The 14860-nt window shown below is 38.0% G+C and overlaps 1 protein-coding gene across 2 annotated transcripts in view; it reads left to right on the top strand.

The window, feature by feature from the left end:
* The window catches only part of LOC139120210 (huntingtin-like), a 55878-nt gene extending 42239 nt beyond the window's left edge, over positions 1-13639 (top strand). For both annotated transcript variants that reach the window (XM_070684407.1, XM_070684408.1), the window contains 12 exons: positions 1786-1877; positions 2643-2866; positions 3457-3559; positions 4179-4400; positions 4666-4821; positions 5118-5305; positions 5690-5807; positions 6491-6822; positions 7184-7346; positions 8053-8213; positions 8927-9017; positions 9302-13639. In XM_070684407.1, the coding sequence (XP_070540508.1) occupies positions 1786-1877; positions 2643-2866; positions 3457-3559; positions 4179-4400; positions 4666-4821; positions 5118-5305; positions 5690-5807; positions 6491-6822; positions 7184-7346; positions 8053-8213; positions 8927-9017; positions 9302-9406 (1955 nt within the window). In that variant the 3' untranslated portion in view covers positions 9407-13639. The remainder of the gene's footprint in view (positions 1-1785; positions 1878-2642; positions 2867-3456; positions 3560-4178; positions 4401-4665; positions 4822-5117; positions 5306-5689; positions 5808-6490; positions 6823-7183; positions 7347-8052; positions 8214-8926; positions 9018-9301) is intronic.
* Positions 13640-14860: the final 1221 nt, after the last annotated feature.

The raw sequence follows: 14860 nt of genomic DNA on the forward strand, positions 1-14860 counted from the left end.
TAAATATTTCTAGTTTATTCCTTGCTTACATTCATCGTTCTGTTCGCTCAAAGATCAAAGAATACCTACCATACTGTAATCTTGAATGCAGAGCTTCGGACTTCAAAACAATTATACCAGCAGCGTATTTTATTGACACTAGCTTTATAGCAGAATGCTTTCTTTATTGAACGTGTTTATGAAGAGATGATAAACTTGATCGTAAACTTGCTTCAAGTCTGTAGGCGTATAAATATCAAAATGACATAAATTTAAGGAATAAACTTCGCCTACCCGGATGTTCGCATGTCGGGTTGGTGATAGGCTGTTACGTTGGGGTGAACGATGTGGCTGAAACGTCGCAACCCATCGTAGTAGTTAGCCAATTTTAACTGGTAATTTCAGTGCCTTCTTTATTGACTACAAGGACATTCATGCTGCTATCAAATATAAAAAATAGACACGACAAATTGTCCCCAGACGCGATGTCGATATTTGCTATCATGGAATGGCTCTACCGATGTATGACCAGAGTTTTACTTCCGATCAAATTTGGGTGTCGTAATTAACTTGAACGTTACATTTGATAAATCGTCAACTATTTTTTGACATCGATTACACCTAAGACATGTTAGGGGTGTTCATGAATTGCACCTTTTTGTTAGGTATTTAGTTTGCAATATTTTACAGACGTAAGTGAACATACGCAACAGTGACAACGTACTAGTTTATTTGACCAAGACGTACATGCTCTCTCTCTCTCTCTCTCTCTCTCTCTCTCTCTCTCTCCTCTCAAAAAAATACTGCAAACTGTAGCCGTTCATGCCATATACCGCTGTGCCTGCGGTATTACCGCGATCGTTAGGAGTGGAAGAGGTGTGAATGTTTCACTTCCAGTCCGTGGTAAACTGACTTTCTCATGAATATTCAGTCTCTGAGCAGCGGTAATCCTGGTATAAAAATGATAATTGTCATGGCCATGAAGCGAAATCTGTTCGGAAAAATTATCTACCCGAAACAGGGCAACAGTAACAGGAATGTCAACTCATGCCAAATCATCAGGCGGGATTAACGACTCATGAAGTTCGTTGGGTACCGCCATAGTGAATGTATAACATCGACCTGGCGGGACGCGATCTCACAGCTGATGGCAAAATTAATTATACCACATCCTATCGTTGGAGGCGCCATCACGCTCAGTTTGACGCTCACTTTGATGCTCAGTTTAACATTTTCCACAAGGTGCTCGATCGCTCGGTTTGACGCTCAGTTTGACGCTCAGTTTGTCATTTTCCACAAAGTGCTCGATCGAGCACTTTGACGCTCACTTTGTCAATTTTTGGGGTCTTACATACTTGGTTGTATCATCTGACAATTTTTCCCCATAATTCGTTAAAATTTTGTCTTGAGACAGTTGCTTTACCAAGCCTGTGCAATGCTTCTACTCTGGAGTAAAAAGGCCGCACGGTGTTCTGCAGACTGTATGCCAAGAGATCATGTGATTGCGGTACAAATAAACCCATGTGATGTGTATGAACACAATAATGCACGTATTTCTGTGCGTGTTTATGCATATGGTTTTGCTTTTACCATGGTCCATTCAAATTCCCGGTGTAACTTAATATTACCTACCATTCTATTACTTGATTAATTGCCATGTGTACATGCCAGGGTATGCCATAACTTTCTGACACCGTAATGGGAAAAGTACACAGAAATGGTTTAGCTTCTAATCTATAATACAGCCTTTATTTTGATTCTAATGCTGATTATTGTATTTTTTTTCGGTGTCTACATTTTTTTCAGGCTGGACATCAAGACAACAGTTTGAAGAAACCTGGGCAGCACTGCTAGGTGTTCTCAGTGCACCGCCACTCATGGATGAAATGTCAAATGAGGTAGGCTTTATGAAAGCTATCGGCCTTCAGGTATTTGATGGGTTTTTGTTCAGCCAGCAAGCTGTGCCTAGAGCAGCCTCTCAAATTACACTGCCAAGATTAATGTAAAAAAAGGGTGATTTTGTTTAAGATAGTAAGCACCTTGAAAGTGAGAGACTTAAACTTTTGCTCAAATTTTCTCAATGAAACTTTCGACCATTCTATTACCAAACCAAAAATAAAAATTGGGGGTTCCTGTGCAAAGTTTGGAACTAGAGAAAAAAATTACATAACATTTACTGATATTTGAAAAAAGGCCATCATCCCAGTGTTAACTCTGTGGGGGAAAAATAACATTTTCGATTTTTGAAAAACTAAAGACTCTGAAAAGTTTTTGTACTCCAAAAGCCTTAAAATGAGCCCTCCACAAGTGGTAGATAAGAAAAGAATTGTAAAAATTCAAGAGTCTTCTCTATCTGTCCCTGAGGTGCACTCCACCTGTAAGGCAGGTAGCTGGTAAGTAGGTATTCCATAGCCATGCTTGCCATTGGTGCAAAGTAACCATTTCTGTAGAAACTTTCAGAGGTTCCGGTCTTGATTCACTTATTGTATGCTCCATATATCCTGCAAGAATCATATAATAGCTTGGCTGTCAGACTTGATTTTTTTGTCATCAATAGACAATACAGTAAAGACGTATTCATGTGAATATTGATATCAAGATACTTAGTATTTCTGCACACGGTAACTTATCCCAGAATGATTGCTTCCATTTCAATAACACAGGAGGACATAGAAAGAACACAGTCATCTTGCCTGGCAGTGAGAGCGATTACTGCGCTGCTCATCAGGACCCTGCTGAAACCAGAAGCCGGTAACCCTACCAACAGTGGCTACAGAGTGGTGACTCGACACAAGGAGTTGCCGTTCCTCAACACCCAAATGGGAAGAAAATTATGTGCCTTGAGAGAGGAGATTGAACTTGACATCATGGCCTCAGTTGCTCTCAGGTTTGTACGTCTGTTGGTATAAAATAAAGTGGAAATAATTGTACCTTTCACATGAAAATTTGTTATTATTAATAATGTACAGAGGAACAGGTTTGAAAAGGCATCTTGGGATGTCGTGGTGTTGATGACATTGTATATGTGGCTTTGGTTTGTACATTTTGTTTTAGATTCTTGTAAATGTGCATATCTTATCATCGGCAATATCAATCAATGGAAGAACAAGTTCCCACTTAACATCAAATGCGACAATAGTACATTGCATGCAATCTGCAAGTATTACTGAAGATGTGACTGTCCCAAAGAAATTTATTGTTTTCACGTCCCTCATATGGAGTAGGACCAATCATAAATAATTGTGTAGCAAAAATCGAAAGGCAGAGCTAAAAAGAGAGGTTTTACCAGAGCAATAAACCACACTCAGCGATGGGTATGCCACGACAAGTTCATGACATATACGCACTGGTGATAGCGAGTGAAAAAAAGATATGTATTTGAAAGAAAAAATTTGGTGTTCACAAAAGATTGCCAGTAAGTATTTTCTGTTAGTTGAGTCCTTTGATAACACTGTCACTATTACATTTTGTCCACAGAGGAGATCATGCCAGCCAGCATGAGTATCAGTACAGAGATGAACCATTGCTTTGTCAGAATCAAGAGAGAGAGCTCGGTGATTTTCACTACAGACTGGGTCAGGTTAGTGGCATTCTTCCACATCACAACACATAGCATAGGTGTTTGTGATTACTACTGGTTTAAAAAAATGTTCAACTCTCATAAAGTTTATCTCTTGCATGTATTTGTCTTCTCATATGGTATTGTCAGGTGTTGGCGGGAAGTTGGTGAAATTGCCCCGCAGAATCCAGTATGTGACCCAGCTGTAATGTTTTGAAAACATCAAGATGCTCAAATAGAACGTACAAAAGTTTGTCTCTTGAAAGATTGTTAAACAGAGTCATAACTGGAAAATACTTCTGGTTGAAATTTATTAAAATATTATGCAAATTAGTTGTTTTGTATACTTGTATTCATCATCTTTGCCAAAAGTTGCAAAATCATTTGCATATTTGCACAATACTAGAACTCAACTCTGATTGGTCAAAAGTTGCAAAATCATTTGCATGAATACATAATACTAGTACCCAGCTCTGATTGGTCAAAAGTGGCAATATCTTTTGCATAAATGTATGATGACCATTTATGGGTATTGTTGGTATTTCACTACTTTTTGCAAATGTATGCAAAAAGTGGAAAAGGTCATTTGATACCAAAAAGAGCATACTGTTCACTACAATGCAACTCTTTTTTCTTTCAGATCTCAATTCCATCTCTAGGAACTCAACTAAACTTGCCCTCACCTGTAGCTGAAATGCCCCAGGAGCTGGAGGAAGGGGTCTTTGCCAACATCTCCAATGCCCCCGGAAAGCTTGACATACACTCCTGTCTGATGTTTCTGCTGGAGCTGTACGGCCAGTGGATGAATCTCTATGCCACTCCTAAGACGCCTCTGATGTTGCTGTGTGAAACAGCTAAATCAGTGAGTGGACTGTGTCATCAGTTTATGTGTACTTTGTCATCAGTATGTGCATTGTCTGTTACCCAGCACAACATATCAATCAGGTTCAATATTACATTGTGTGGTATGTATGGTGTAATGTTTTTTTTTTCACTTTGTATGTGAATGAGGTGAGTGATGCCATGCAAATTTCTTATGTACTGTAACTTAGAAGCTATGTATTTTGGTTAGACCCTCAAAGATCTTACTAACAATTTTTCCATTTTCTGCTGTTTGTCTTTGACAGGTCTTGTTCATATCAGATGTATTCACTGAGCATGCTCAGTACGAGTGGATGTTTGACACCCTTCTTGAAGTTCAAAAGAATCACCCAGTGGAGGATGAATTGTTAACTCAGTACATCATACCTGGCATATGCAAAGCAGCTGCCGTTTTAGGAATGGTCAGTTTTGTCTTAGGTTGTTACATTTTCACCCTTTCAGCAACATGGTTTGACCCAAACCTATTGTTATCTGTGGTGATTGTGGACTTGACTACATACAATTGGGAATGAACAGGTTGTGTTAAAAGAGGGAAGAATACTAATTATTCTATTCAGACACATATTTTGCCATACAAGTGATACATGATTCTAGTATCATATTCATTTCCTTGTATTTTTTTTTATGAAAATAATGAACAAAATTGTTTTCTCTGACAACTCACGCAGAATTTTTCGACACATTTCTTTGCTTACAGGATAGTGCAATATGTGAGAAAGTGAGTAAGTTGCTGGAAGTGACACTGAGGAGTGTACATTTACCATGTAGAATAGCGGCATTGCAAGGAATACTCTATCTGCTTGAGTCCAAGACAATAGAAGATGTTGGTGCCATCATACCTGTGGTCACCGAGTACTTGGTTCGTAATTTAGCACCGCTTTCACAGTAAGTAATTATCGGTGATCTCCTTCAAGTTATGTTCTCCTAAATAGAAGTTTTCTTTGCTCTTTACTGATTTGAAGTGGGTCTTTCCTAATGACTATATGAATAATATTACATGGATTGTTGTTACAACTTCTTGACAGTTTGTCAGTGTTCGTTCTCCCCATGCATTCCTCAGTTATCTGTTATCTGTGGTGATTGTGGACTTGACTACATACAACTGAGATGTATTTTTGTCGTTCTTGCATGCGTAATTTTCAAAAGCGTAATCTAAAAATGCATACAAATATTGATTTTTGCATATTAATGAGAGAACAGTAACGTAAACTGTGAACGGCCCTATTACAGAGTAACTGAAATGCTTGTTCTCGCTCTTTTTTCTCACAGAATCAGCTGTATTGTCAGTCAGAAGCATGTACTGTGCATGCTAGCCACGTCTTTCTATCTCATTGAACACTATGTTGAACATATCAAAGACATGGAGTTTTCATACAACATCATTCAGGTAGGTGCAATTACCACCTTTGCAAGTATTTACTTACTTACTCACCGCACAGATCTAGACCCAGCCATGTCATCGAAAGCTATTGGATTTTACCGAACAGTGGTCATGTCAAGGTTGCTGTTGTAATATGTTCTGACAAATGTTTGTAAGTTACAGCTGAAATTGAATATAACATTGTCTTCTTGGTGGTTCTTTGAATATGTGTATTGCAGTTGAAAACTAGGGCAACAGGGCAAGTTCAGTACAGTTTATTTTTAAACTGAGCCTAAGATATCTGCAATACTGTGAACACCAGTTGAAAGCAACTGAAATATATGAAGTGCTATTCTGATATTTGAAAAGTAGATAGCCAATATTTTAAAGTGCCCTTTTGCTCTACCACTTATGGGGGTCATTTTGAAACTCATTGTAAAAGTCTACAATATTATTTTTCCATGAACAGTTAACATTAGGATGTCAGCCATTTTGAATTTCAAATGTTAGTGGATATTGGGTAATTTGTTTCTCTTGAACCAAATCTTGCTCTGTGACCCCTGATTTTTACTGTCCATTTCAAAAGGGATGCTTTAAAGTTTTCTTACTGAAAGTCTGAGCAAAAGTTTAAGCCTCTCAATTTTTGAGGCGCATACTACCTTAAAATTAATAGAAATAAATGTTAAGGTTTTGTCTTGTTTGATCTGTAGATTTGCATCACAATGGTGTCCAGCAATGAGGAGGCAGTATCACCAACTGTTTACCATACTGTGATGAGGGGAATGGAGAGACTTCTACTAGCAGGGGTCCTCACCACCTCCGAGTCAGACGCCTTGGTGAAGTGTAGTGTGGACAGACTATGCATGGCTTCCACACACAGATCCATGTCAGCCCTGGGGCTGATGCTGACCTGCATGTACACTGGCAGAGAGAGGGAGAGGCAGAGGATAGAGAGCGGTGACCAATCAGTGCAGGAGACTACGTCACATGACCCAGAGAGGTTGCTCATCGCCATGGAGCGGGTTACAGCACTCTTTGACAGGTAGGGATAGTATATTATGAGAAAACTTTCATTTTAATGATTTATGTTGAATTTTTTGGTGCTTAAAAAAACAGAAAATGTCAAAATTTAAGTTTAAGTTTTGGCAGATTCTATTTCTGCATTGAATTATCGAACAGATAATTAGAAAAATATTCAAATTCAGACTCAAAATCAACAGAGTTGGAATATTGGTTTGGCATAGTTTTTTGAGGGATTTCAGTAAAAGAATTATCTACTTTACACATTACACATTATGCCAACACAAATGCACAATTATTACCAACAAGTTTACCCTTTCATCAATCCACTATTTTCTCTTCTCATCATGGAATTAATTCACCTGTATTTTTCCCATGTGTAGAATAAGGAAAGGATTTCCATCGGAAGCCAGAGTGATCGCCAGAATCCTTCCAACATTCCTGATTGACTTCTTCCCAGCTCAGGACATCATGAATAAAGTGATCGGGGAATTTCTCTCCAGCCAACAACCTCACCCACAACTCATGGCCAGGGTGGTCTTCAAGGTTAATAGATATCAATATTGTCTATATGCAAATTTATTGCCTTTTAGTTTGAACTATGACCTTTGCAGGCAAAAATGATATGCATGCTGGCGAATTGCTATTTGTTTGTTCACTAGTTTTTTCTTCCTTACTTGAACACATTACCAAACTGTAAATTTTTGAAATATGGTTTGCAGAATTCTGTTTAACCCTTTGAGTGCCGATGTCAGTTTTTGTCACCAATATTAAATATAACTCAGTCAATTTTTTTCAGATTTTTGCAAAAAATTTTGATAAAAAACTGTAGCCAATATAATGTAATGTCCATTTGGTCCAAAATTATAAAAAAAAAATGAGAGGAAAATTCATGAAAATTGGTAAAATGTTGCGCTAAAATTTTGGTGGGAAAAATTACAGCACTCAAAGGGTTAAGTTATGCAAAAAGTTATGTAACAGATTTATAATGCAAGACCCGAGTCACTTTTACCGAAGGCAATATAATGCCTAGTGTTTGATATCATAGCAGTTGAACAGTAGATGTTGTTTCTACCAATGAAATCATGATACCTGTATGTTGTATATTTGGAAAAGGGTGTTCAACTTCTTTTGAATTTCTTTGTTGATTGATTAAGAATGATCAAGAATTTTTCAAAATAATACCCCAAATATTTTAAATATGATGAAATTTGTATTGACAGTCATAAAATGATGTGTTCTCTTTTCACAGGTATTTAGCAAGTTACATCAGCAAGGTCAGACAGTCCTTGTCAGGGACTGGGTCATGCTCTCGCTCTCCAATTTTACGCAGCGTACTCCAGTTTCCATGGCGATATGGAGTCTGACATGTTTCTTCATCAGTTCATCAACCAACATGTGGATCTGTGCTCTGTATCCTTTCAACAGCAATGATGGAATTAGATTCTCTTGTCCTGGATTTTGAAAACGCTTACTATAAATTTCCAATGCAGTATATTTTGCAATAGAGTTGGCTGGCCACCTTCTCTTTGCAAATTTGTAGACTGTGGTCTTTCATGAAATCAAAATAACTTTCAGTCAAGGATTTTGATATCATGATGATAGAGAGACTACGGCTTTTAGAGTTGAGCAAATTGCAGTGAAATTATGGCATACTTGCCAATATAACTATCTGACAGTGTTTCATCACCAGAATTTTTTGTATCCCATTGGATTCCCTATACTTTCATTTATGTTGGTGTGGTTGCTTTTGTTTATTCTAGTCGTTGTGTTCACAGGTGAATTTGACATTTATCAGGAAGATGGCTGTGGAAGGTCAGTGGCCTGACTTTCTCCTGTCCTCTGTGTTAGTATTCTCAGCCTTGTCAGTGATGCAAATGGTATTGGTATATTATCTGGTGCTGTCAATATATATCCATTGTCTTATAAATGTGAAGTTGAATGTAGTACTTCTGCATTTCCTCTACTGACAATGAGTGCTTATCTTTTGGTTCAGAGAGGTGTTCAGATACAGGCGATACAGTGAAGTGCTAGGGCTCTCAAACATTGACCAGATGAATAAAAACCGAACTTAATCTTGTTTTTTTTCTTTATCAAGAATTTGTTTTCCTTAACCATGGTTGCAGTTTACCTCATGTGATAGGTAGGATGGGCAAACTGGAAACCATCGACAAGAGAAATTTCTGTGTTGCTGCATTGGACTTCTACAATCACCAGGTACAGTCTTAATTAAAATCCTGGTTTGCTAATCTTTCGAAATATTTATCAAATGTATCATAAATGTGCCATCATGAAAAGGACAGTAATATTGTGCAACATAATCGTGTATTACATGAATTATTCCTGTCATACACAGTGTGATGTTGTAATTCCTCATTTTTGTTCTTTTTCTCAAGTAATTAGTCAAAAATCATTGTCAGTTTGGGAACTCGAGCAAAACATGTCCTTTTCACAGTTTCTTTGTGAAGAAAAGTAGCCAACATATGTTTTCTTGTTTCCAGCTTGTGGAGGAAGGTGGTAAGAGGGCGTTCATTTCCATATTCCAGTCCGTATCAACCAATGATGGACCCTATGCTGAACTTCTGGCCGCCTGCAATGGAAACTAGACCCAACCTCCCAACCAATCAGCTCTGTCCTTCAACTCAATTTGCGTGTAAGTCATCTGATTGGCTGGACAGAGAAGCACAGGATCTTGATGCAAATTTTGACAACAAATCAAAGGGCGTCAGTTGAAAATCTGTGTGGATGGTTGCTGTCTCGATTGGTTGAATCAAAATTCAAAATCAAACATGCTCTTTGAATAGTTCCGAGTCTACCAAAGGACTTTCATCAAAGGACTTTGAAAGATTTTAAAACTTCAATCTGATGTACAGTCTTAAATGCTACAGTACAGGCAAGTGCAATTTATGAAAGGGAATGAAGATTTCAGTGTAAGAGTTGTAGCATTACCATATTAGAATTTCCCAAAACGGTTCACCGATGCCAAGAAGATAGAATTCTACTGGAATAGCCATGTCTTTCTAGTGCGGCACTGTACATAGAAACTGTAATTCAATCCTAGGTGTTGTGGTGCCATTGTTTCCCCAGTCTGTTGTATTGTTCATGCTGGTGTTGTTACATTTGGCACTGTCGGTCCACTGCTGCCTAAAAATTCATTCTGCTAAAATTCTGCTTTGATTTTGTGCAATTCTCTAATTTCCTTTTGACTTGAAAAAGAGAAGGTAATGTAATTTTGAAATACTACCCCATAACGACAAGACATTTGCATATAATGTTATATTGGAAAGCCAAGGTCATTACATGCAACATCTTTAGAATGTTAGTGGATACCTCATCTCTGATAACCAATAGTCAATAATCGCAGCTGTCCTTTCAGTCTTTTTTTTCTTTTTTTTTTCTTTCAAATGCAATTTTGAATTATACAAAAACTCTCAAAAGTATCTGACATGTTACAAAATACAGGAAAAACTTTGGTTGAAATATTTCAGTGGGATATTAGAGGCAGGTGCTTGTATAGAGGTAAGTATTGTAGCTCTCAGCTGCCAAGCACAGAGGATACACACAGGGGCTACATCAATGAAAAACTTTGCCGGACTGGTAGTGGAGAGTACTTTAAAAGAAACGTTCCAAGAATAACATGCTTGAAAATATCTCTTAACTCAAAGCAATTTAAAAATTATAATCTTTCTAAGGACCTTTGTACAAATTGTGTATGCCATCAAAATAACACCTCTCTGCAATGTCATACCCCCTCTGTCACCCCCCTGCCCCCAAACTTGAGTAGTGCCACGAGTATGGCATACAATGTACTGAGAAAAGCTATTTTGAAGTGTATATTTATTTGTTTTAACCTTTGTACTATGAGTACGAGACTTGCAATGTGACAGGATGAATTGACACATCTTGTCATTCAGAAGACATAGATTTTAGGCATTTTAAAAAAACTTTATACCAAACTGGGCAATTACAATTGGCTATCATGTCTATATCCTGTGTGTCTTTTGAGGGAAAGAAAGAAATCAAGACAAAAGAAATGGTGTCAATATTAAATGTGCAAATTAGGACAAATTTGAACCCACTTGAAACTGGTCAATTTCAGCAGTAGCCATTTTTATGACCCCAGTGTGTTTCTGAAACTGTATGACAGTCAACCATTCTGGTCACCTAGAGTACAGAACTGCCCCGTTGTATCATGTCAGAACTATAAATTTTTAATATCTAAGCTTCAGAAGCATAATAAAATTGATTGCTTTATGACGACGACTATGAAAGCACTGGGATACGAGGGAGATTATTCAGGGTTCACTGAGGCTCCTGGTGATGTGCAGCATCTCACAAGCTTGTAGCTTATTGGTGGCTGAATATCATCGCCATAAATGAAGCATTTCAAAACAGCCAATCAGCTTCACTATAGCCTTTGTTTTTAGACTCCTTAAGTTGATGAAATAATTCCAACCTACCAATCAGCTACAACCTTCCGAGCCCTCTGAACTATTGAAAGTATTGGAAATGTGAATTAGTTGAGAGGTCAAATCTCTGTTTCTGTTGTCATATTTAGTAATGATATAATAAGTATGAATATTTCATATAATCTGACACCTGATGAATTTGATAATATTATACAAGCATGTTTGACATAGCAGTTAAATTTTTAAATTTCTATAGTGATTTATTCAATCTAGGTTGGTAAATTTTCCCGTACAGTCAAAAATGTGTCTAAGCAAGACCATACAACTCACTGTTCATTAGCTGAACTTGAATTTACTTTAAACTTGACCCACACATGTCGTTTGAAGTATGCTCTGCACAGACTGATATTGTCTGTTGCCACAAATTTGGTTGATTTAAGTACAGGAGTGAGTAATTCTATTGAACAGGTGTCGGTCCTCACCCTCATGGCCAGTATCAGGCTATATTCATTGGTGTTCCCACCTAGTTTGGTTGAAATTACATTCTTCACATTCTGACACAACATTCATGACGTGTGCACAAATACATACCCTGTCAACCCCCATTTTCATGTAAAGAGGTCAGACTTTGCCATAGAAAACTATAGGTTGTATCAACATTTCATGGTGATGGGGTTGAACACCTCGGGACCCTGGACAACTGGATTTGCTCACTGCTGTCAGTGTGTGCTATTTCCAGATCATAAGATAATATGTATCAGTAGTGTTTAGAAACCAACAAGAGTACTTATATGTAGCCAGAGATTACACATGATATACATTTAATTATTTAGAGACAAAGATAATGCTTGATTTCGTTATTGTGGAATCTAGCATATCCGGGTTGGTGGGTTGTGACAAACATTTACTGATATACTAAGGTAAACACCATACTCCTTTGAAAACGAGCATAAGGTATCAATTTTAAAAAATACTAGTATTACCGATTGCCTGATGTGTTTGGTCTCTTAAGATGAAGGCTTAATGACACACACAGAATGTTGATGAGCTTTCATAGATGTGGCCGGGGCATTCTACATATCAGGCAAATATAATCATAATGTATAAGATTACTGTATGTTTGAAGTTTAATATTTTGGATGAGTTTTTTCCTGAAAGTGGACACACTATGTCCATCAGTCTGTAGACAATTCGGTTCAAGGTTGTTGAAAATGACTAATTCTTGAAAATGGAGTACCAGTGAGGTGGCCGTACTTTGACCGGTGTATTGTAGGTAAACCCTCGTTTCTTGGCTTGAGAAATGAGATGGCATTTTCCATCAGCTATGCTGCTGGACATCTACCTGTGGGTTTGAACCACAGTTATTAACCCCGTCATTGAAGAGGAAAGTATTTCAAATGCACATGTTATTACACCATCTATATTCAAAGACAGCAACTTACTCAATGTAATAATCTTACCGATAATTTAGCATAGTTCTTGAAGTTTCATCAGTGACTTACCTCAGATAACAGCTTACAAAAATTTATATGGGTCTCCAAACTGTGGATCTCCCATGTTCAACAAGTTTTTGTTTTGTTTTTTCAGTGCAGCAAACTTCCATTCTTACGAGTATAGCAAAGAAGACACATACAAATTATCATACCCATTGTCGGTATGACGAAGTGACAAATGTGATCCCAGAATATGTGGACGCCATCCAAGTTCAGAGTTGAATGGGTTGAGTCAGGGCTTAATTAGGATGGGAATCAAATTTGATCCAGAAATTTGAATTAAAATTGCAATGGTCAAATACTATATTTTTAGATTAGCTCTGTTATCCACTGACTTAGATAATATGGATTTTATAGTTTAGACACTGACTGTCAGTGGCATCCATTGGAAAAAGGTGTGCAAACAGAACTTGTCCTTTTTTTAACCCTTGTCGCTGGTGCTATGTAATTATTTCATATCCCATGAGCTTTAGCGTGTATGAAGTGTGTCTGCACACTGTAATGCTGTTTTGAATGTCGTGTTTAATACACTCGGTGATTGTCGTAGAGTGTAACCAGAATGCCAAGGAAAGATGCCTCGCTCATTATTTGTACATATTTGTTAGTCAGCTTGAGTGGTAATATATGTCATATTCTCAGTGATGGTTGACTTGATTTTGTGTGACCTATATGTAGAGCATTAATTCCCATTCCCCCTTACATGGTAATTATTGTATTCTGATTGGCCATTGCATGGTCACATGACATGAAAGTAACTATCTCATTGGGCAATGCAGCAAGAATGCGTATATGTCAATTTCTTCCATTGATGTTTGCAGCTCAAAGGCATTAATTTCCCTTTGTTTTGACTACTTGTCAATAATCAAAAATTATCGTATATGTTAATTGTATGTATTCAAGATTTGTCTGAATAAAATGTATATGTCAAATTTACAAATGTCTGATGTGGACTGTGATAAGTTATGAGTAAAACATTGTGGATCGTACAATGTGTCCTATCTTGGAAGGCCAATAAGCTGTGTCACCAAGGCCTATAAAAATTGTATCAATATTGTTACGGCTTTGTCTTACAATTTTATGAATGGCTTTATTACTGCAAAGCAGTTCGTGTACTTCTGCAGAAAGTATTTCATGGGAACTTACTGCAGAGTGGTTCAAAGATAAGTGTTAGCTGAAGCCGTGTCATCCTCTGCTGTTAATTCTGTATTATAGACTGATAAGTACAGACAGAATGCTTACAGATCGTAACACACATAGCAATGTAACAGCACTTTGTTCATTCACTTTCAAGTCAGAAAATTTCAGTGGATGTTACCTTAAAGCGCAGTGGTCGTCGCGCTGCGCATGCTCCTGAGGGGGTCCCCCTTGTTGACAACATGTCCGAGAATGCCGCATGAGGTTATGGGTTGATTATTATGTTTGCGATATTGCCGCTGATATAGCGGCTGATTTGTCACAAGCATACCAACTTACCAAATCTAACACGCAATAAAAGGTCAATTAATCTAAGTTAAAAAGCTGCTGAATATTGAACAGTGATTACACGCTGGATTGAGATCACATTTGATCATGATTTTCTTGAATCAGTCGAATGGGGCTCGCTCGAGCCATGGAGCTAAACACTTACCCGTAGGCGTATATATGCCAACAGACTATCAATGACCGGGCTCTGGTCTACGACATCGCTAGCAAGGACGAGAACTTTCATTTCAAGAGGCCCAACAGGAGTACAATTGACAAAAATGCAAGCTACAGAAATCTACAGCTCGCAGAGCAATGCTCGCTGCAGCAAGAAGCATCTGTTCCGTGGTCTGCATGAACGTCGATGTAAAGAGAACCGGGTATATGGCGCGCTACACTCGGCTGTGGAGAATGCAACTCCACTACGAAGTTTACCCCGTTGGGGGTGCAAACGAGAATTCCGAGTACAGGTATCAAGCCAAGCGAAAGACCTTTCATAGGTCTTCTTGCTATGTGGGGGTTATCTCATTTGAAAGAGGATTCAGGCCTACCCGGCAAAGGGAGGTACAACAACAAAGTTTGCGTAGCACCGGTAGGCCTACACTAGCTAGCCGTTGGATCTCTGCCATGACCGTGCACAGGATCTCTCCATACGTCTCTCAATACGTCCCTATGTGTAGCCGTGCAATTTTCCTGC

The sequence above is a fragment of the Ptychodera flava genome, chromosome 20 (genome assembly GCF_041260155.1).
Source record: "Ptychodera flava strain L36383 chromosome 20, AS_Pfla_20210202, whole genome shotgun sequence".
NCBI classification, from domain to species: Eukaryota; Metazoa; Hemichordata; class Enteropneusta; family Ptychoderidae; genus Ptychodera; species Ptychodera flava.